The following is a 23,327-nucleotide window of genomic DNA, read 5'->3' as shown; positions in this document are numbered from 1 at the left end:
CTTCCTCCTTGAACCCTGCCTTCTTCGGTGTAGAAAGGGACAGATGAAAGCCTCAGCAGCCGTGCTGGGGCATCTGTAAGTGAAGATGTTATTTTTCGGTGAAAATAAGTTTATTGTGTAATCGATACTGTGTAATCATTGTGATTACACAATAACCTGCATTGAGTTATCTGCTGGGATGTTTGTGCTTCAGGGCATGTGAACGCATTTTATTTTATTTGTCGCAGCCTCACGTTCCGGCCTCCTGCCGCATGCTACCACACCCATCTGATCCAGCGGGTGGTTACCGTGAGGGCTTCCGGGAAAATTTGCATATTCCTCCATTTTATATATATAGATGAGGTTATTTGCTTAATGTCTGCTTCCCCCACTCAAATGTGTGGGTAGGGACGTGGTCTCATTCATCACTGACCCGTATCCTCTGAGCAAGGCCTGACAAACAGTGGTCACTCAGTAAATACAGTGAACGAATGAATGGTAAAAGGGGAGAGGAATGAAATTTAAAGCAACTGCTGCAGGCTCAGTAGCTGACCTGCCAGGTTTTGCTCCATCACAGGCAGAGATGACCCCCCCCCCCCCGTTTACTGCGAGCACAGTGGGTCCAGAGAGGGGCAACCTGGGAGTGGGGTGCACAGTCAGCTCAGGGCTCCATGCTGCAGGGTCGTGGCTCAGCAGAGGTAGAGAGGACAGAGGAGCAGGCCCATGGACTAGACAAGGCCACAGGGGCTCTCCAAGGGAAACTGCCCTTGAACCCGGCCCACAGGAAGTTGGGGCAGAGGGGAGCCTCTGGTGGGGAGTTGGCTGGGATCTTCCTCTCATCTGGAAGGGGACCCCTGGGTTGAAGAGAACCCCCAGAGGAGGAGGAAGCTGGGCCCAGAGGGAAGGGGCTGAAGAGGGAGCAGATTCCCCCCACTCCAGACACAAGTGCACCTTGGATCTTTGGCAGGAAGGAAAGGAGGTGGCAGCCCGCAGCTGCTCGCCAAAGCAGTCAGGGACCCCAGCCTTCTGGGCGCCTGGGAACTCAAATGATTTCAAAACTTGAAAACTTGACCCAAGAAAGACTTCCTCTGCCCGAGTCAGCATTTTGCTGACTGTTGTGCATGGTTAGGTCACAGTCATGCTCCCTGAGGGCCAGGGCTGTGGTTTGTCTTTGCAGCACTAGCCCCGCACAGCCCCTGGCAGAGGGAGAGGAGGCCAGCAGAGGAATAACTACTACACTTCCTGACCTAAGCATTTCCTCCAGTTTACAGATAAGGACACTGAGGCGCAGTGGTAAGGTGACCTGCCCAAGACCACACTGCTACCCAGGGACAGAGACCAGACCCCAAGAGGTGTGTCTCTTAACCATGATGCTGAGCCAGAAAGGAGGTGAGGGAGAGGGAGACTGCGAAGGAGTGCTGGACACCGTTTCTGGGAATCAGTGATCGTCACCTGACACGCAAGTTCATGCTCTGGCCGAGGTGGGCAGAAGACATGCACACAAAGGCAGCTAAGGCAAGTCAGCCTTGCTCCCCAGTGCTAAGCAATGAAGTGGCCAATAGGCTCCTGGAAGTCGAGAGGATGAGCCACAGAATAATCTGGTCTTTTCTGGGCCAGGGGTGGCACAGCCGGGCATGGGGGTGACAGCTGTGTCAGGTACCAGCTGCCATGCCTTAGATTTATAATCAAAAGGGGAAAATGAAGAGGAGAAACCAAGATGGCGGCATAGGTAAACACCTGAAATTGCTGCCTCGCACAACCACTTCAAAAATACAACTAAAAGACAAAACAGACATCATCCAGAGCCACAGGAAGGCTGGCTGAGTGGAAATTCTACAACTAGAAGGAAAGAGAAAAGCACACTGAGACTCAGGGGAGGTGTGGAAGTAAAGTGCAGAGGTACGGAGGCTCGAGCGCGCACGGAAAGGGGCTGGCAACGGAGGACGCTGGTGTCTTTTGCAATCGGGAGGGAGGCACAAGCTCCCCACGGCCCTGACTCCAGTTCCGGGCGAGTCTCTGTGGACCCAGACTCATACGGGGAGAAACTGGACTGTCTGGCATTGGGCAGAACTCGAGGGCGGCTTTCTCTCAGAGGTGCTTGCAGTGATTGCCAGGACACTGAGTCCCGGGGCCTTTTGGGACAGGACTGAGGACCAGCCATAGCTGTTTGCTCCGCCCTGTTGATTCCCTGAGACCCCGCCCCACCCAAGCTGTGGCAGAGGCTTTTGCATATGAATGGCTGGCCCTTTGAGATCTAAAATTACCTAACAAACTGCAGCTGGGTCAGAAAGTCCCAGAACTTCCAAGAGAAGGCCCAAGGCCCCACAGCAGCTTACATTGTTTCACAGCTGGGCCTCATCTGGGCACCTCCAAACCCCAAACAAGGAAAAGGAACCTGCAAATCCCTCCGAAGCTCCTGCTGGGTGGCCTCAGGAAGAGGCTAAATTAGCACCTCCTCAGAGATCCAAGAGCCTGTGTACCCAGTGGTCAGATTGGGACCATCCAGATTACAACTCCTCAAATCCATAAAGGACACACTTAGGGGGCAGACTCAGTGAGCAACAAAGCCCCACTGAAGCAAGTCTTGCCCCCAGAAGGGTGTCTTCAGCACAGAAGTTCTCCCACTGTAGACACAGCTAATTCTCACAGACAATTGGCCTGGAGGTCAATTCCTCCCAGTGATACCTACAACAATCAAGGTTTAAGTACAACAAGACTGTGCACAAAGCCCACAAAGGGGTGCACCAAGAGTGTCCACCTCAGGTAACTGGGGAGGCTGAGCCACTGGGCCCTATAGGACACCTAGCACAGAAAGCCACTCTATCAACAGAGGGAAGCATAAAAAATGCAGAGGCAAAGAAACAGGACACAAATGACAGAAATGGAGGAAAGCAAACTACTGGATATAGAGATCAAAACCACGGTTATAAGGTTTTTCAAGAATTTTCTAGAAACTGCCAATAAATTTAGTGAGACCCTCGAGGATATGAAAAAGGACCAACTAGAAATTAAGCATACACTGACTGAAATAAAGAATAATATACAGAGATCCAACAGCAGACAAGAGGATCCCAAGAATCAAGTCAAAGATTTGAAATACGAAGAAGTAAAAAACACCCAACCAGAAAAGCAAAAAGAAAAAAAAGAATCCAAAAATATCAAGATAGTGTAAGGAGCTTCTGGGACAACTTCAAGCGTACCAACATCCGAATTATAGGGGTGCCAGAAGAAGAGAGAGAGCAAGATATTAAAAACCTATTTGAAGAAATAATGACAGAAAACTTCCCCTACCTGGTGAAAGAAATAGACTTACAAGTCCAGGAAGCGCAGAGAACCCCAAACAAAAGGAATCCAAAGAGGACCACACCAAGACACATCATAATTAAAATGCCAAGAGCAAAAGACAAAGAGAAAATCTTAAAAGCAGCAAGAGAAAGAAAGTCAGTTACCTACAAGGGAGTACCCATACGACTGTCAGCTGATTTCTCAACAGAAACTATGCAGGCCAGAAGGGAGTGGCAAGAAATATTCAAAGTGATGAATGCCAAGAACCTACAACCAAGATTACTTTATCCAGCAAAGCTATCATTCAGAATTGAAGGTCAGATAAAGAGCTTCACTGATAAGAAAAAGCTAAAGGAGTTCATCACCACCAAACCAGTATTATATGAAATGCTGAAAGGTATTCTTTAAGAAGAGGAAGAAGAAAAAGGTAAAGATAAAATTTATGAACAACAGCCGAAGCCGGTTTGGCTCAGTGGATAGAGCGTCAGCCTGCGGACTGAGAGGTCCCGGGTTCGATTCCGGTCAAGGGCATGTACCTGGGTTGCGGGCACATCCCTGATGGGGGATGTGCAAGAGGCAGCTGATCGATGTTTCTCTCTCATCGATGTTTCTAACTCTCTATCTCTCTCCCTTCCTCTCTGTGAAAAATCAATAAAATATATTTTAAAAAAAAATTTATGAACAACAAATACATATCTATCAACAAGTGAATCTAAAAATCAAGTGAATAAAAAATCTGATGAACAGAGTAAACTGGTGAATATAATAGAATCAGGGGCATAGAAAGGGAATGGACTGACAATTCTCGGGTGGGGGGGGAAGAGGTGGGGGGGTGGTAAGAGACTGGACAAAAATCGTACACCTATGGATGAGGACAGTGGGGGGGTAAGGGCAGAGGGTGGGGTGGGAACTGGGTGGAGGGGAGCTATGGGGGGGGGGGAGAGGAACACCTGTAATAATCTGAACAATAAAGATTTAATTTAAAAAAAAAAGTAGAAAATGAAGTTTGGGCCTCGGCAGGGGTTACAATCTGCCATGCCAGGGCAGGTTTCTGAGTTGGCTACATTTGTATCTGGGAGATTTCAGAGAAAAATCTGCATTCCCTGCTTCTCTTGGAGACTGAAGCTCAAGCAACCGGACATGTGACTGTGTCACAGTCATGTGGTCGGTGACCAAGTATGTCTCTCACCCATAACCCCGCCGCTACCTATTCTCACCTTGACACTAAGGCCAGGTGTCCCCTGTTCTCACCTTGACACTGAGGCCAGGTGTCCCCTGTTCTCACCTTGACACTGAGGCCAGATGTCCCCTAGTCTCACCTTGACACTGAGGCCAGATGTCCCCTAGTCTCACCTTGACACTGAGGCCAGGTGTCCCCTAGTCTCACCTTGACACTGAGGCCAGGTGTCCCCTAGTCTCACCTTGACACTTAGGCCAGGTGTCCCCTATCTTCACGTTGACACTGAGGCCAGGTGGCCCCTGTTCTCACCTTGACACTGAGGTCAAGTGTCCCCCTATTCTCACCTTAACACTGAAGCCAGGCGTCACCTGTCATCTTAGATTGTCCTTTCCCATGCTTGCGTCACCTGCCTAGCCCCTGCACACACCTGCATTCGCAGCTCTGCTCCAGAAGCACAACGTCACTGGAGGGGACAGTCCCGGGCCCCCTCTACCACAATTAGCAGGATCCTTGGGAAGCCTGTCTCTCTCAACCAATTTGTTTTCCAGGTCGTAAATGGGGTATCACCTCTCTGGTAAGGTTTCTGGGAAAACCAGCAGAAGAGATCAAGTAAGAACTTGCTTTGAAACCAGACTCTGAACACATGCCCCCCGATGAACCTCCTGAACCTTCCTGGAACTGGCCCTGACTATGTGTAACAGTGAACCAACGGAAATAACCTGCGTCCTACAGGAGAGCAGCTGAGAAGCCAGGAGAGGCTACGTAGCCTCTCAAAACGGAAGCTGTCGACGCTGGTGTAGGATCCCAGATGGAAGGGTGCCCGGGACGTAGTAACTGAGAAAATTCAAGCTGCAGAACATTCTGTACATGATGGCGTGATCTCCTTTTTATTAACAAAATTACATATGTACATATTTTCGTACACAGAGAGAAAAATTCTGGAAGCATGCCTATTCCATCTGTTTATCAATGGGCTGTGGGATGGGGAAACACTCACTGTTTTTTTTTTAATCCTCACCCAAGTATATTTTTCCATTGCTTTTCAGAGATTGGAAGGGAGGTAGGGAAGGGGGAGGAAGAGGAGAGAGAGAGAGAGAGAGAGAGAGAGAGAGAGAGAGAGAGAGAGAGAGAGAGAGAGGGAGAGAGCCATTGATGTGAGACACATGTACTGGTTGCCTCCCGCACATGCCCTGACCGGGGACAGGGAGCGAGCCTGCCACTCAGGTACGTGCCCTTGACTGGGAATGGAACCCGAGACTCCTGGGTAGGCAGGGGGACACTCTAACCACTGAGCACACCAGCCAGGGTGCGGAAACACTCGCTTTTAACTTGCATGTATGCAGGGCTGTTAGTAACGTGGATGAGCACTTCCCAGGTGGCATTTGCCAAGCGTTTGGGACATTCTCTCCTCTTCCCAACCCATGGAGCAGGTACTTTCACTTCCACTGAGTGAACTGGGAACCTGAGGCCCGAGGTCACACAGCCGGTGTTGTAACCGATTGAGACTCCTAGACACAAGCTTTCCCCACCACACTCTAAGGCCGCCTCCGTAACTACAGGAATGCTTTGCAATAAAAAATCCTAAAATGACTTTTGAAAAAGGCCATTGTGTTGCATAAGCCTCAGGCTCTGGGCAGGCTCCACAGCAGGGATGAGCAGGGCAGTGGCACTCTCAGTGCAGGAAGTAGGTTCTCCTCCCTCCTCTGCCGGCCAGAGGGGCCCTCCAGCAGCACAGGACCCTGCGAGCAGGTGCTGGCCTCACCCTCGTCCTCCAGGACAGACCCCGGAGGAACTGCTTCAGAGGCTGTATTCGCAGGATCCCCGTCAACTGGCTCTAAGGGACTCGCTGTCATCTGTCTCCCGGGCACTGAGGGCCTGCCAAGACTGGGTACCAGCTGGTAGCTCACCTATAAACCTGGATCGAAAGTAGCTATGCCTTCTTCTGGAGTGGATGGTAATCTCAAAATAAAACTCCAGTGTAGTGGTGGGGGGAGGGAGCACCCTTTTGGGGAAACTCTTGGACAAAAGTAACTGTCATCTTTTGATATTTGTTCATTTACTCACTAAATATTCTCTCAACACTTACGTGCCATCCCTGGGGCTCCAGGGAGGAGAGACCGATGTGGTCCCTGCCTTAGTGAAGCTCATGCTGGCAGCGGAATTTCAACCAGGGCACCCCAGGTCCGTCAGACACTCCCCAAGGAGCATGCTCTACGGCGACTTCCGTCAGGTTGACCTGGTTAAAATCCAACTTAGAACTTGGAGCCATGTGACTGGGGAGCCGCGGCTTCTCCGTGCTTGTTCCCACCTTCCCACGCTGCCCATTGCTGGTGGATTAGTACAGTGACTACAATTTGTAAGTGGTAGTTATTGTGTGTTCTTCTAAATGTATTTTTATTGATTTCAGAGAGGAAGGGAGGGGGAGATAGCAACATCAATAATGAGAGGGAATCATCGAGCAGCCACCTCCTGCAATCGGGCATGTGCCCTGACTGGGAGTCGAACCCATGACCTCCTGGTTCATAGACGCTCAACCACTGAGCCATGCCAGCCAGACAGTATGGTATTCTTAAAAGCAGAGTGACTGTCTAGAACAGTCCTGACAGTAACTGCCTGGGATCATAGAAATGTTCTTTGTCCAATACGGTAGCCCATGTGGCTTCACAGTGAAATCGAGGAATGAAATCTATGAAACAGCTCGAGTGGCTGGGCGGTCATCGTAGTGGACAATGCAGGCAGGTCTATAAGAGCGCTGGACCCAGGGCGTGCCAGGTGGTGTAGCAGGTACACAGGCGCTGGGGGATGTGGAAGGGACAGGGGGCTGCAGACACATGGCTGGATGGCGAGGAGACAGGCTCAGAAGAGCCAGGAATGGCAGGAGCAGGTGTAGGGGAGCAAAGGACATGCCTCAGGAGGTAGGCGAAGTGAAAGCCAGACACAGGAAGGCACATGCTGCATGACTGCGTTGACACGATCCCTCCAGAACAGGCACATCTAAAGAGCAGAAAGATTAGTGGGGCTGGGGGGAGGGGAGTGACTGCTAATGAGAACGGGGTTTCTTTGGGAGGTGATGGCATTGAGCTGTGGTGAGGGCTGCACAAGGCTAACACTAACAACTATGCTTCCAGTGGACAATGTACAGTGTGCGAATCTCCAGCAAGCAGCTTCACAGCACTGACACCTCAGGCCTCAGGTCAACTCCCCACCGTGAGGCTCCGACTCTGATGTAAAAAACAAGAGCCCTCCCTATGGCTGGAGCCTTTACCAGGGCGGAGAAAGTCGATGCCTGCAGGAGAAACTGGCTGAACACTGGCTGATGGGGGCTTGAAAGGACTCCTGAGACAGAAGGAAAATGCTTGAAAAACGCAAAGGGTGCAAGAAAAAAGCCATCTGTGATCTCCTGGAAGGGCTGCTGTCAGATGGTAGTTTGACATTCCCACAGGTGAGGGGACAAGCCTGGTCTTTCACTTCCTTCCCGATGGCATCTCTTCATTAGGGACCGGGATGCTCAGGTGGGCATAGCACGTGCAGAACCTGTGCGCTAAGGAAGCTGGGGCACGGGCTTTCTCTGCGGGAAGCCAGGAACCAGGAGGGGGCAAAATGGTACTGAGGCATCCATTCAAAAGTGAAAGGTGACTGAATGTCCGTTTTTGTTTTTTTAAAAAAATACATTTTATTGATTTTTTACAGAGAGAAAGGGAGAGGGATAGAGAGGTAGAAACATTGATGAGAGAGAAGCATCGACCAGCTGCCTCCTGACACCCCCTACTGGGGATGTGCCCGCAACCAAGGTACATGCCCTTGACCGGAATCGAACCCAGGACTGTTCAGTCCCCAGGCCGACACTCTATCCAGTGAGCCAAACCGGCCAGGGCTGAATGTCTGTTTTTAAAAGGAATACAGTCTAAAGCCCAGTTATAAAGATGCACAAGTCTAAATTTTGAAGGCTTAAAAACAGTATTTTTAGCGCAGTCCTTTTTGTGAATTTTAAAGAGAAACAACATTTAAGTATGCTGTTATATTGGAAGATATTCAAGCTGTACTTAACATTCTGTTTTTCTATCAAGCTCCGTATCAGGAGTTCTAAGGCAAAGACTTAGATCTAGATCACCTTGATCTTGAGTCAGAGAAAAATCGGCGCTAGTTGGGGATGTAATGAGCAGCCTTGAGGACAGTCAATGTACTGTAATAGCTTCTGCATGGTGACAGGAGGTAACAGACTTACTGCGATCACTTCGTAATGTATTTAATACCGAGTCACTAGGTAGTACCCCTGAAACTAAGATAATATTGGAAGTCAATTGTTCTTCAATTTTAAAAGGAAAGAATCTTCAAGTTCAATCTCCCTCTAATTACAGAGGACACAGCTCGGGAAGGAAGTCCATGAGAAAGCCCGACACTCCATCCCGGCCCACCTTCCCAGTGTGAAACACGGACCTGCAACGGCATGCAGCGAACACGTTACATACAGGTGGCTGCACAGCTTAGTGTGTATTTTAAAACACAGAATTAGGAGATTTTACAAATACTGATGGTCAGAATGAGTTCAAGTTGAAAAAGGTGCACTTCAAGTGGCTTTAAAACATTAGTGGTGACACCCTGGCTGGTATGGCTTAGCTGGCTGGACATCGTCCCGGGCATCAAAAGGCTGCCGGTTCAACCCCCAGCCAAGGCACATGCCCGGGTTGTGGGCTCAATCTGTAGTATGGAACATGCAGGAGGCAGCTAAACAATGTTTCTCTCTCCCTTCTCTAAAAATCAAATATCTAAAAATAAACCCAAACAAAAAACCACATTAGGTGGGTTGTATGACATAGTGAATGCACTGAATTGTTCACTTAAAAATAAAGAACAGTTTGTTGTTTACCATAATAAAAAAAATTAAGACAAACGGGTACATAGTTTAGGTGGTACTAGATCTAGGAAAGAAACGTGGTAGGACTGACGTTCCAGTCCTCAGGAAATGGCCTCACAGGAGCACACTGACCAACTGTTTGGGAACAGAGCTACCAACGAACGCCCCCCAACACCAAGACAGCTGCTCTAAGGAGGGCGAAGCTGTAATGATTTGCCACCTGAGGGAGCCACAGGAGCTTAGGGCCCCAAGTTCCCAAGTTCCTTTCACTAGAGCCTGGAGGACTGTGAGCCCATGCGGTGAGACGGCACAGGTTAACTAGAGCATATTCATTGGCTTTCGACTTCTCTTCAGTAGTGGTTACAAGGGCTTGGGAGCCAGGCAGACCTGGTTTTTAAATACACACACACATTTTTATTGATGTCAGAGAGGAAGGGAGAAGAGAGAGAAACATTGATGAGAATCATTGATTGGTTGCCTCCTGTACACCCTCTACTGGGGATTGAGCCCACGACCCCCTGGTTCATAGTTTGATGCTCAACCACTGAGCATCAAAACCGGGCAAACCTGGTTTGGTTCTCAGTGCCACCAAATACCAAGCAGGCAGCCCAACTTCTTCTAACCTCAGTTTGCTCCTCTGCAAAATGGGGATGAGAACAGCAACTCCCTCCCAGCGATGTTAGAAAGACTGCAACACGTGAGGCGTATTTTTACCACTGTGAAGCCTTTACGTAGCTCGGCCATCACCAGTCAACTAAGTTGAAGTTTATTTGAATCAAGGATGGTAATGTTTTAAATAGAACTCAGTAAAGGATCTTCTTTGGGGGGGGAAAGCCTAAAATATACAATGTGTATCCAGCGTTTCCCACAGTACTTGGACTGTGGTCAGTGAACGTTGGCTAGAATAATTACTGCCTATTAATACAAGGTTCAGATTTTCAGGTAAACACATTTTTGATAAATACAACTGAAAAGGCTATTTCCCTCACACCGGTCAGACTGGCTATCATCAACAAATCAATAAACGACAAGTGCTGGAGAGGATGTGGAGAAAAAGGAACACTTGTGCACTGCTGGTGGGAATGCAGACTGGTGCAGCCACTATGGAAGACAGTATGGAGTTTCCTTAAAAAACTGAAAATGGAACTCCCATTTGACCCTGTGATCCCACTTCTAGGAATATATCCCAAGAAACCAGAAACACCAATCAGAAAGGATATATGCACCCCTATGTTCATAGCAGCACAATTCACCATAGCTAAGATCTGGAAACAGCCTAAGTGCCCATCAGTAGATGAATGGATTAGAAAACTGTGGTACATCTACACGATGGAATACTATGCTGCTCTAAAAAGGAAGGAACTCTTACCATTTGCAACGTCATGGATGGAACTGGAGAGCATTATGCTAAGTGAAATAAGCCAGTCAATAAAGGAAAAATACCACATCATCTCACTCATTCATGGACAATAGAGACCATTATAAACTTTTGAACAATAATAGATACAGAGGCAGAGCTGCCTCAAACAGATTGTCAAACTGCAGCGGGAAGGCCGGGGAGGGTTGGGGGTCAGGAGGTAGGGGGGTAAGAGATCAACTAAAGGACTTGTATGCATGCATATAAGCATAACCAATGGACATAAGACACTGGGGGATAGGGGAGGCTAGGGGACTGTCTAGGGCGGGGGGATAAAATGGATACATATGTAATACCCTTTGTAATACTTTAAGCAATAAAAAAAATAAAAAAATAAAAATAAAATAAAATAAATAATAAAAAATGAAAAGGCTATTTCCCCAAGTTCATTAGTATTCAGAATCCTCACTTCCACAGAACATTTCATAGGCTAGTCTTCAGTGCCACCCCACTGGGAAAGCTACCCCAGGCAAGCCTCTGACAGGCCAGGTGTGGGTTGCACACCTGAGGCAAGCACAGACTGGCCTCCCGGGGGAGGGAGGGTGGCAGTGAAGGAGCAGGTAAGATACACTTCAGTCAGAGGACCTGAGCCTCCCGGCCCTGTGGCTGAACTTGTCAATCAAGGACTTAGGAGGCGCAGGTGTGGGGCCTCACTTGGAGAGAGATCTAAAATTAATGAATAGTAGCCATTGGCGGTTTGGCTCAGTGGATAGAGCGTCGGCATGCGGACTGAAGGGTCCTGGATGTGTTGCAGGCTCCATCCCCAGTAGGGAGCGTGCAGGAGGCAGCCAATCAATAATTCCCTCTCATCACTGATGTTTCTCTCTCTCTCTCTCTCTCTCTCTCTCTCTTCCTCTCTGCGATCAATAAAAATCTATTTTAAAAATAAAAACATAGAATAAGCGAATAGAAATGCCCTCCTGTGACCTTGCTGTGAGGTCAGAATGAGGGGAAAGGAGCTGACCCCACTTTGGGCTGCAGCAGTTAAGGCGTAGAGCAGTGGTTCTCAACCTTCCTAATGCCCAGACCCTTTAATACAGTTCCTCACGTTGTGGTGGCCCCCAACCATAAAATTATTTTCGTTGCTACTTCATAACTGTAATTTTGCTACTGTTATGAATCGTAATGTAAATATCTGATATGCAGGATGTATTTTCATTGTTACAAACTGAACATAATTAAAGCACAGTGATTAATCACAAAAACAATATGTAGCCGAGGCCGGTTTGGCTCAGTGGATGGAGCGTCGGCCTGCGGACTGGGGGGTCCCGGGTTCGATTCCGGTCGGGGGCGTGTGCCTGGGTTGCGGGCACGTCCCCGGTGGGGAATGTGCGGGAGGCAGCTGATTGATGTTTCTCTCTCATCGTTGTTTCTGACTCTCTATCTCTCTCCTTTCCTCTCTGTGGAAAATCAATAAAATATATTTGAAAAAAAAAAAAAAACAAAAAAAAACACAATATGTAATTATATATGTGTTTTCCGATGGACTTAGGCGACCCCTGTGAAAGGGTCGTTTGACCCCCCAAAGGGGTCGCGACCCACAGGTTGAGAACCGCTGGCCTAGAGGAAGAAGCGCATGCTCTGAACTCCACACTGTCCAGACGCTTCCCAGGGCACAGGACTCCACAGCCCAGGGAAGGGACTTGCACTCACAGGGGTAGGCAAGTTGTTCAGTGTGGCAGAGCTAGTGGGAATAGAAAAAGCATAAAAATTAAGGATGCCTCCCAAAATTTTAAGGTACTTCCGTTTCAGCAGGAATGTTGCAAAAGAAGAGAGGGTGATGGAGAAGGCAGTTTTCAGGAGCCTTTGGTGGGTTCGGTCACATACAGGTACATCAAAGTGAAACCTTATCAGGGCATCCAACCCCTCCCCAGAAATGCCAACAACCCCCCAAACCCACCGCCCACCCCAACAATCAATAACTCTGAAGACAACACACCAGTTCTTCTCAAACAGTTTAATAGCAAATAAACAAAGGAAGGTACCACACTTGGCAGATACAAAATGACTTTTTGTCCGTGTGTCTGTGCAATTAAAACAGATTTAGGTTCCCCATTGGGAAAAAAGGAAAAACACACAAAAAAAGGAGATTTCTTTTAAACACATACTCCCTTGCTCCAAACTTTTAACAATTTTTTTTTTCTTTTTTAATCCACTACACAAACTGTGATCAGGTCAGAAAAGCGACAAGGGCTCTTCTTGCCTTTTTTTTTTTAAACCATTAAAGTAAAATCCATAATTTTTCTACATAGTACAACACAAGTTCACACAAAAAAGACATTTTCTTTTGCAAATCAAAACAGGGAAGAAAGGAAAAGCTCAAACAAGGTAAAGGAAAAGCATTTCTACGGCTGAATCACGACTTTGAGTTGATTGAATCCCGTTGTTGCTGCAGAACAGACTGTGCGTTTGGTCATAGTGGCAATTTTTTCTCTTCACATTGTGAAATCACTTTACATTGTTTTCTAGTAGAAAAGGCAAAAAACTGTACAAAACCCCTAGTGTTAAATACAACGTTTGTACCAATAAAAAACTCACACAGGTTTGTCTCCAAAATGTAAAGATTCTTTTTTTTTTCTTTTTAAATTATTCACAAAAAGCAGCTGGAAATCAGAAAGGCAGCTGCCGCTCCAGGGTCTCAAATCCATTAAAACCACCACAGAACAATTAAAACAATCAGAGAGAAAAAGAAAAGGAAACGTCCAACGTTTGGCATTTGGTTTTATCCACAGGTTTTCCCAGAGCTCCTCTTGGAATTAAAAGCAAAATATATTGGCAAACACGGATTCTGAATACACAGGAAGGGGAGCCTCAGTGCCTTCTGCCAACAGAGGCGGCTCTGTGCAGTCAGACTGTAGGGTGCACGGCAGTTTGCTCAGGCTGGGGTTCCTGGCCTCCTTCCATCCACTCGCCCCTTCCAGGAAATTCAGCAGTCTACCATACACTGGGCCTCCACGGGGCCGCCCTTTCCTTCTAGTAAGAATGGCCTCAAGCATAATACTAGGCAACCCGCTGGGTCCCAGACCAGAAATTCTGCTGGGATCCCTTCCTTCATCAACCTCAGCATGGATGATGGTAACAGTGCTTCTACCTTCCCCACCCCTCCCCGTCCCTCGGCTACCCCTCCCTCTCCACCCTTCCCTGGGCACTCCTGCTTCCCAGCTCTCCCGCCCACCCGCAGCTCAGTTCTTCTCTGGGTGGATCTATCACAAACTCCTCTCTCTGCGACCTCTCACCTCCACAGATCATCCTGTGACCCCTCATCTCCCCTGGCTCTTCCGCTGCCATTCACATTCTTACTCAAGCCCCTAAGACCCTGAGGCTGATGGTGCCACAGAGAGGAGGGCAAGTTCCCTTCAGGGAACCAAGGAGCTGGTTTGCCTGGCACCCAGGGACAGTAGCTATTTGGCTCTTCACCCAATTTTAAAAAACAAATCCCTGCCCTTACCCCATCTCACTAGCTAATAAGCAAGAGCAGAGCTGCGGTGAAGAGCCAGTGTGGGGTGGCTGGTGGCCAGGGCTGTAAACAGTGTGAAGACTGTAGTATTGTGCTTGTCACCTAGGAAAAGCGCTGGCAGGTGTACTGCCGCTTAGTGCACAGATGGCCGCCTCCGAGTGGTCAAGAGCACCCTCCTTTCTCTGGGCTGAGAGATGCTCACTACCCCTAATGTGCTAAGCCTCCTGCCCACCTGCAGCCACCTTCTGGATTCTACCTCTGTTCCCGTGCCTCTTAGGCACCCTCCTAACCCATCTCTGAGCAGAGCAGCCAGCCTCCTGGAGGCCCTGCTGAGGCCTGGAGGCCACATGAGGTGACAGTCTAAGTGCACAGGCAAACGCTCTAAGGGCAATAGAGGAGAAAGTTGCCACTTCAAAATAAAACAATACAATCTTGAAAAAAATAATCAACCCCACAACAACTTAAAACAGCTTCTTTGAAACCCTTTTAAATCGGTCAGTTTTTGCACAAACTATAGAAAACAGAGAGGTGAAGGTGATATATAAGAAGGTGTGAAGAAACAGCAGGAAACATGCAAAACTTGTTTTTTCTGGGCATAATCTTAGTAGGAAAGGAAAAATTCCAAACAAAAGCACAAAAACAATACAAAAACAAAAACCAAAAAAAGTATCAAAGCATCACATTTTGCTGTGGAGACTATAGGAACAAGCGTGGGTAGGGACAGCGGCCGGGGAGGGGCCGGAGGATCTGAAGGCTCCCTGCAGGTGGTTGCAGGAAGAGCCCCAAAAGGAAAAGGGCGGGCTGGCTGCAGCCTGCTGTCAAAAAGGAAAGGGGTTCAGGTGTTTTCTGCAGTGAGAACTCAGAAAAACAAAAATAAACACATGCGGTCTCCTCAAGCCCCACAAACTGTATCAGCAAAATGTGCTCAGGAGCCTCAATGGTTTCAGTGACATCTTTTATTTCATTGTTTACTTCAAAGTTGTCTTTAAAACTAAGCACACAGAAACAAAGCCTAGAAACGGACTGGCTGTGTGTTCACAGAAATACAAACACTACGCGGTATGTGCTAGTAGGGCTGCTCTGAAGACAATTACAAAGAATTGGAATCACAAAATCAAGTGGTTATCTTATGAAGTTCTAGAAAAATAGATTTTTTTTATATTCAAATGCAAGTTTAAATATTTCCCCTTCAGCAGTCGTTCTAGCAAAACCAATTTGGCAGCACAAAAGAAAAAAAAAGGAAAGAAAAAAGAAAAACAAAGAAAAGAAACAAACATAATAAAAATACACATCAGCATCAAAGGTCAAACACAAGGTCAAAGGTGAGAGTTCAAGCATCAGAGAAGCTGAAGAGACAGGGATTTGGACGATGTACTTGACGCCACATCGACATGCTTTAGGCACAACGATGAACAAACGGCAGGAATCTAGAAAAAAAAACAAACCAGAAAGAGGGAGACCCACTGAGTTACACAGAGCAATACATCCAAACAAAGAGAGAGAGAACAGGAACACTCACTGTGTACAGCCCTGAAATGAGGAGGCGGGCGGGGCAGGGGCTGGGCAATGACAGGGAACTTTTGCACATGCTAACAATGGACACAGGGAAAAGTCAAAAAGGACATGGAGGACACCAAGAAAACATCCAATTGCCAGAGACAGAGGGAAACTAAGGCTTGGATTTCCCCCGAAGCATCCAAACACGTCTGAGATCTCTGGTGGTGTAGAGCCGTGGCCTCCCCAGCTCCCTGTTAAAGGCCCAGGGAGAAAGAAGCCGGGGGTGGGAGAATTCTTTAGGGGAGGGGCCAGGATTTCTCCTCAATCCTATAGGGATGGCCCTTTGTTCCCAGAAATCCAAGCTCTTAGCTTCCACGCAGGCCCTGGTCACTCATGTGGGACCCAGGGAACAGTGTGGATGTATTCAAGGCAAATCAATTTCATGATGAAACCCAAGTAGAAAACAAAAACTACTACAGGATAAAACACATTTATGTAAGTGAAACCCCCACACAACAGCAAAAGATTGCATAAGACTTGACTGCGAGTCTCCACTCTCTGAGCTGAACCCTTTCACACCGGGAGACTTGTAGGGGAGCAGCTTCTGCACAAAACCATCTTTGGCCTGGGGAGAAAACTGTGCTCGAGGGCAGTGCTGCTGCGCTAACTCACTGGGCAGGAGAGAAGAGAACGGACAGAAGTGCCCAGTCTCACCCGCTGGCCTCCGCAGCAGCCCAGGACTCTGCTGGGGCAAATGCTCCTTTTAGAAAAGAACACCCACAGCAGGTCAGGAACCTCAGGGTGCGGTATCAAAGGCAGGCTGATCACACCTTTGCCTTCATGTCGTTTGGAAAGGGGTTTCTGACGGTCTCAAGAGCCCAGGACAAATCTGTGGGCAATAATGGTGAAATGGGGGAGGAGGGAGAGAGGGGAAAAAGTGGGAACAGAGTGGACTTCTGGGATTTGGAAAACCCCACGATGGCCAAGGAGGAAGACAGAACAGAAGGTTAGTGATCACAGCACCACAGCACCCTGGAGAGCACAGCTCCCTCCTCCGCCAATTCACAGCATTAATTCCTTCCCCCTCTGGCAGATTAGCTGGGCTGCAAACAGGCTACAGAAAGTCAGTAGTTTCAATCATACACAGCACCCTGTGTGTATAACAATCACATTCTGGATTCTACAAAATCCTGGCCTTTTCCAGAGATATAATTTAGGTAATAAATATTCTCCACCCCGGAGCTGTATAAAACTTCTATAAAAATAGAAACAACATTCTTAATTCCGGCCGGTTGGGATTCAGAACAGCGCCTCCCCAACCTAGCATTTTTTTTTTCTTTTTTCTTTTTTCATTTTTATTTTTTGCATTTATTTAAAAAATCCCATCATGACCCTGGAAGCCTTTGGAACAGTTTTATCCTTGAAACACAGGACACATTTCACCCAGTGCGCAGAATTCAAGTTTACGTGGTTCAGCTTAAGAAGTATGTTCACGTTTCTTAGAGGACAACATACCCAAGTTATCATTATGAGAAGGGAACAGCTGTCCCAGCTTCAGTGGGATAACCAAATATCTGTACAACAGCAAGATGGTCAATCCCTGTCTGTGACCCAAATGGACAGCATGACAAGGAGAGAGTCCCCACCCAACTCATTAGCAAACCAACCCTTTGATCTCATCTCTGCTGCTAGGGGTCAGGACTGATGTTGGTGAAATTTAAGATCCCAGGGACCCAGTCACTGGCCTGGAATAAAAGTCATATCCTAACAGGGCTGCCTGGGCCCAAGTGCACTTCCCAACAGCATGTCCTTCCTGGCTCTCCACCCCCAGCATTTCTTGGAGCAGAGGCAGAGCCCAGAGGCTGGGGAGATCACAGGCAAGAGCTGGAGTAAGGCCGTGGGGGGCAGCAGGGAGCTAGCTATAAGCACGTGGACAGAAATGAACATGATAATACTGAGGTACATAAACACCAAGTCCACATGGAGGCTGTAAACGTCCTGTTGTCTCCTCTGTCCCCAAGAGAAGAAGACAGGGCTGGAGTGGTTAGAAGACGGGACTGCCTTGATGAAAATACTACATCTGGGACACCTCAACCAAGGAGGCGAGCATGCGTTTTTTAGTCCTTTTAAGTACCAAGTGCTGGCTGGCCTCTGGCAAATGAAGTACTCTGGCTCGAAGGGACCTTCTGATGCAGGTGCACCAAGAAGCAGGCTCCTCTGCCCCAACTAGATGGCTTCTGATCACTCCGCTCAGGAGAAGCGCCCCCTCAGCCAGGTACTGTAAGCCCCTCTTGGTTCTGCCCTCATGATAAAATGGTGGCTTGGGATGAAAGGACACTCCTTGCTGTGGTCAACTACAAAGCAGGAAACCAGTGTGTCTCCCTAGACACTCTGTAAGAAATAGGCCCTGGTCTAATGACCTGTTGAAATAAACTAAAACTGACCTGAGCGGCTGCTTCTTTCTAACAGCCCCCAAGCCTGGCAAGGCCAGCCCAATACCAATGGCTGGCTGGAACAGCTGGTAATGGGTAGTGTCTCCCTGCTTTTTGCATACGTCAGGCTAATTTAACGGGTGTTTTATTTCCAGAAATTGTTAGCCCCTTCTTGGACAAAAGGGGCAGAAACCCTGGACAAAATCTCAGTGCTTCCATAGAAGCAGCTATAGGAGAGTTCCCGCTGACACCTGCAGGGCAGTGGACATCAAGTCCCTCTCTCTCCTCAAAGCCAACCCCACCAGCTCCACCCTCCCATCCCCAGCTCTTGGACGGCAGCTCTCATTTCATCCACTCTCAAACTCAGGGAGATACTGGGGGTCAGTTTTTGGTTTCACTCAGTCCTCTCTCAGGGTAGTTCTGGACAAGTTCTGATCTTCTTTAATGTTTCTCCATTCCCTTTCCTCCCCCAGGGTGGTTTGATGTTGGTCCTTCTCAACATATACTGGTTACAAACACAGCAAACTTTAAATAAAGAAAAAAGAAACTCAGAATATGGCACCTAAACTCCAAAATAAAACACTGGAAACCAAAGCACAAACTTGTCCTCTGTACGAAGCGAAACTCCCACAGAAGGCAGTAGCCGAGTCTTCAGGGCAAGCTGTGCCTGCGAGAGTGGCAGGGATCAGGGTCCAGGGCTGTCAACACACAGCCTTAGGGCTTCGAATCATTAAGGGTGCTCCTCCCCAACTTACCAGAAGACCCTCACTCCAGTCCCAGAGGGGAGCACGCTCAGTAGGGCTTGCTGTCATTCTTCGAACGTTTGAGCTGCACTTTAAGCCGCTTCATGCCAATCTGAAAGCCGTTCATGGACTGGATGGCAGCTTGAGCAGAAACAGGATTGTCGTAACTTACAAAACCTGTGTGTCCAAGCAGAAACCTAGGTGAGGGACATAACCAGGCAAAGACATTCTCAGTCCTCCTTATGCAAGAGCGGTACCTTATGAGCTTAGCCTCAAATCCCAATTTTCCTCAGCAGGAAAAAGAATTCTGGAAATTATATTACATAAACTTGAATTAGGTTCCAAAACAGTACCACTTTGACAACGACATGGTACTTTTAAGTATTTTGGTCAAGCCATTTTCCATACATTGCTTTATCTTATCCTCTGGAGAGACAGTGTGGGCAGAAATCATTGAGCCCATTACAGAAAGGGGGGGCGACAGGCTCCAAAAGAGGTCACGTAATCTGCTGAAGGCCGAGTTAAACAATAACCCAAACTCCATCCCAGGTTTCCGCTATCAGCCCCTTCCCTTTCTTTTTCAGTGGTAAAAATACTTATCAGCCCCCAACACACACACACACACACACACACACACACACCCAGAAGAGAAACCAACATACCAAAACACTTGCTCAGGTTTGTCTGCTTATCTATAAAAACCTTGGCTGACACAACATTCCCAAAGGGCATAAACATCTGCAGCAGGTCCTGATCTCCAAATTCCTGGGGCAGGTGGTAGATGAACAGGTTGGCTCCCTCTGGACCTTCAAGGCATCCATTGATTAAAAAGATATCAGTGTGAAGCATGCTTATCCTCCCTCCCCCACCCATTAAAACTATCCGAACACCAACAAACAGATTCATTCATTCATTTGGAGAACTAAACAGATTCTCCAAATACTAAGCGGGGAACTGAAGGGCATTCACTGAAACAGGTCCCTTCCCTCATGTTTAGCTATGCTCTGTGTCTTACTGAGGGATGTGAGAATTTGACCTTGTAGGAGGAAGGTGTGCTGAGACAATAAAATAGGCAGACTTGCGTGTGGAGCATAAAACCAGAGACTAGATGCTTGTAGAAAAATACAGAAAAGGAGGAGGAAAAAAATTATAAACACAACAGGTTTCAAAATTGTGCCTAGAAACTGCAGGGATGGCAAATACATTGAGGCAGCAAGGGGGGGGCAGGAAATGACTACAAAGGGACATGAGGAAATTTCTGGGGGTGATAGAATGTTCTACTGTGATGGTGGTTACATGACTGTATGCATTCATCAAAGCTCATAGAGCTATCTTACAAAAAAGGTGAATTTTACCTTATGTCACTTGTGCCTCAGTAAAAAGAAATTACTTTTTAAACTATGATTAACACTGAGCTCAAAAATAGAATATGCTTTCCTCTTCCAACTACTCAACGATTTTCTAACCAAAAAAGAGTTTCATTACAACCACAGTGCAGCCAATTCTCTAGCCACCCTGGCCTCCCTGATGTTGTCAAACACATTAAAGAACCTTGCTGCCTCAGGGCCTTTGCACTTGCTGTTCCTCTGTCCCCATCACTGTCTTCCTCTGCTTAAATGGCAACTTAAGAGAGAACTTCTCTGAACATTCCATATAAAATACTGTGTTCCCGGCACTCCCCATCCCCTTTCCCATCCATCATTTTTTAGAGCATCGTTTGGAATACCTTGTGTTCTTACTGGTTTATTGTCTGCCTGCATAGTTCCATCAGTTCCCCTATTATCACATTCTAGGGCACATAAGTGCCTGATTCAGAGCTGGAACCTGGTAAACAGGAGTCCCAGGAGAGGATGATGCTATGGCAAGAGAGAATACTTATCTTTTTCCCATATTAGTGCTTCAACCCTGCCAGTTCCTGCTTATAATACAAATACAAGCAGAGAGGTGTCAGCAGGGCTTTCCGGTCATATAAACCACCTTCAGGCCCCTTACTGCCTAGAAAGCCTCTCCTGAACTTAATACCATCAGAACACATACTTCCCACATGCATCAACACATGGGCCCTAACAGCGTTCAGTCTGTCCTCACTTAGGAAAGCACAGATCAGAAAGCGAGGAAAACACCAAATGCTAAAGCTAAAAGGAACACCTACCCAGCAGATACCCTTTGACAGACTTATAACCCACAGGGAAGGCTTCCTAATTGCCAAATGTGTCGGACACCGTAAGGTTGGTGTATTTCTTCATCTAAAATGGCAGCCCCAACCCAGAAGGGTGCACAGAGGTTCTGATCTGAGCCACATCCAGAACACATTCCAAAAGCAGGTCACACTTAGGAGCTTCTCAGCCCATCTTCGACACCGTCAAAGAAGAGGGGTGGTCAGACCACCGGAAGGACTCTGAGCCTTCGCCTGCCGTCCAGTTCTGGTGCAGACGGAGAAGCCACCCCACCCGACCCAGCCACCCTTTGCACTCACCTTCCTTCTGGCTTCCAGCAGCACCAATACTCTGCTGTGTCAACAGATTCTGGTTGTACAGAGTGGGGAGCGCCGCAGCGGCATACTGCTGGATCCCCGAGTAGGCCTGCGTGAGGGCCTCCATGGTGCTCCCAGTGCCATTGGAAAGGCCACTGCTGCCCAGGCCACCATTTAAAGCAGCCATTCCTTGATTGGGGGAGAGAACAGAATTAACAGTATTGGAAAGATTCAACTAATGCCAAAGAAAAATGCCAAAGTCCTCCCTTTCATCTTGCTCCTAGTTTCACCCTGAGGCAGAATATCCATGCGTGGTCGGATTTCAGGACACTCACCAGAGCTCATTGCTAATGGAGACATTAAAAAGTGCCACACCCAGATGTGGCACCTTTCACATATGACTTGCCCCATTTTCTCTAGCTTTCCTGCCACTTTCTCACACAGAGCTAGAACCTGGTAAACAGGAGTCCCAGGATTGGGGACAAAAGGGGGCACATGTGCTCTATGAAAAGATGTAGGTAAACTCTATCATTAGCAATAGCAGTAACATTATGGAGTACTAGAGGCCTGGTGCATGGGATTCATGCACTGGTGGGGGCATGGCCTGTGGGGATCAGCCCGCTGTGGGAGGACTGTTCATCCCGGTCAGCTGAGCGGCTGTGGACCCGCCCTCTGAGCCGCTGCTTCCTGGTCCGGCATCTTCCGTGGAGTTGGAGCACTCGCCTCCCATGGGACCTGGTCGGGGCCGGGGCCGGGGCCAGGCCCAGGGACAATAGCACTGAGAGGCGGCGGAGTAGCAGTGGCGGTGCTGCGTGGCCTGAGGGCATCTGGAGGAGGTGGCAGGGAGTGAGGAGGAGAGGAGCCTGGGGCGAGAAGGCCATGATTGCAGCCCGGGTTCCTACCCATCGGCCCGGGGTTCGCAGCGGGAGCAACCGCTCATCCCGGTCAGCCAAGAGGCACTCCCACTGTGGAAGCGCACTGACCACCAGGGGGCAGCTCCTGCACTGAGCGTCTGTCCCCTGGTGGCCAGTGTGCATCATAGTGACTGGTCGACTGGTTGTTCCGCCAGTTCGGTCGCTGGGCTTTTATTACATAGGATATTCTATATGCCAGACTCTGTACTGAGCAATGTGCTCACACTTTACCTGTGTTCTCACCTGACTTTTTTTTTTTTTAAATATATTTTATTGATTTTTTTACAGAGAGGAAGGGAGAGAGATAGTTAGAAACATCGATCAGCTGCCTCGCACATCCCCCACTGGGGAAGTGCCTGCAACCCAGGCACATGCCCCTGACCCGAATCGAACCCGGGACCTTTCAGTCCGCAGGCCGATGCTCTATCCACTGAGCCAAACCAGTTTCGGCTGACTTCTTAATAACCCTCTAAGTATCCTATCCCCATGTCATAGATAAGAAAATGACCTTTGCCGAAACCGGTTTGGCTCAGTGGATAGAGCGTCGGCCTGCAGACTGAAAGGTCCCAGGTTCGATTCCGGTCAAGGGCATGTACCTGGTTTGCGGGCACATCCCCAGGGGGTGTGCAGGAGGCAGCTGATCGATGTTTCTAGCTCTCTATCTCTCTCCCTTCCTCTCTGTAAGAAATCAATAAAATATATTAAAAAAGAAAATGACCTTGAAGCCTGGCTGGTATGGTTCAGTGGTTGAGCATCAACCCATGCACCAAGAGGTTTCCTGGGTACATGCCCAGGTTGTGGGCTCAATCCCCAGTATGGGGAGTGCAGGAGGCAGCCAATCAATGTTTCTCTCTCATCATTGATGTTTCTCTCTCTCTCGCTGCCCCCCCCCCCCCCCGTCCTCTCTGAAATCAATAAACATATATATATTTTTTTTTAAAAGAAAAGAAAATGACTTTGGAAAGGTGGTCAAAAGTTATAGCTGGTTAGTGGTAGAGGTGGGATATAACTCATGATTATTATTTTTTAAAAGATTTTGAGAGAGTTGACCTAGCTGGTTTGGCTCAATGGACAGAGCGCAGGCCTGTGGACTCA

At 48.1% G+C, this 23,327-nt stretch overlaps 1 protein-coding gene across 12 annotated transcripts in view; it reads right to left on the bottom strand.

Moving 5' to 3' along the window:
- Window positions 1-12,658: 12,658 nt before the first annotated feature.
- CELF1 (CUGBP Elav-like family member 1) overlaps window positions 12,659-23,327 on the bottom strand; it is a 76,920-nt gene continuing 66,251 nt past the window's right edge. For 10 of the 12 annotated variants that reach the window (XM_059709395.1, XM_059709394.1, XM_059709399.1 and 7 more), the window contains 4 exons: window positions 21,322-21,507; window positions 19,508-19,651; window positions 18,858-19,022; window positions 12,659-15,600 (listed from right to left, as the gene is read on the bottom strand). In XM_059709395.1, coding sequence (XP_059565378.1) covers window positions 18,895-19,022; window positions 19,508-19,651; window positions 21,322-21,507 — 458 coding nt within the window. In that variant the 3' untranslated portion in view covers window positions 12,659-15,600; window positions 18,858-18,894. Of the gene's footprint in view, window positions 18,770-18,857; window positions 19,043-19,507; window positions 19,652-21,321; window positions 21,508-23,327 lie in introns of those variants that run through there. The other 2 variants (XM_059709398.1, XM_059709403.1) reach the window with 2 other exon arrangements.

Source organism: Myotis daubentonii, chromosome 9, assembly GCF_963259705.1.
Source record: "Myotis daubentonii chromosome 9, mMyoDau2.1, whole genome shotgun sequence".
Taxonomy (NCBI): Eukaryota; Metazoa; Chordata; class Mammalia; order Chiroptera; family Vespertilionidae; genus Myotis; species Myotis daubentonii.
This window is presented reverse-complemented; position numbering and strand designations above follow the sequence as displayed.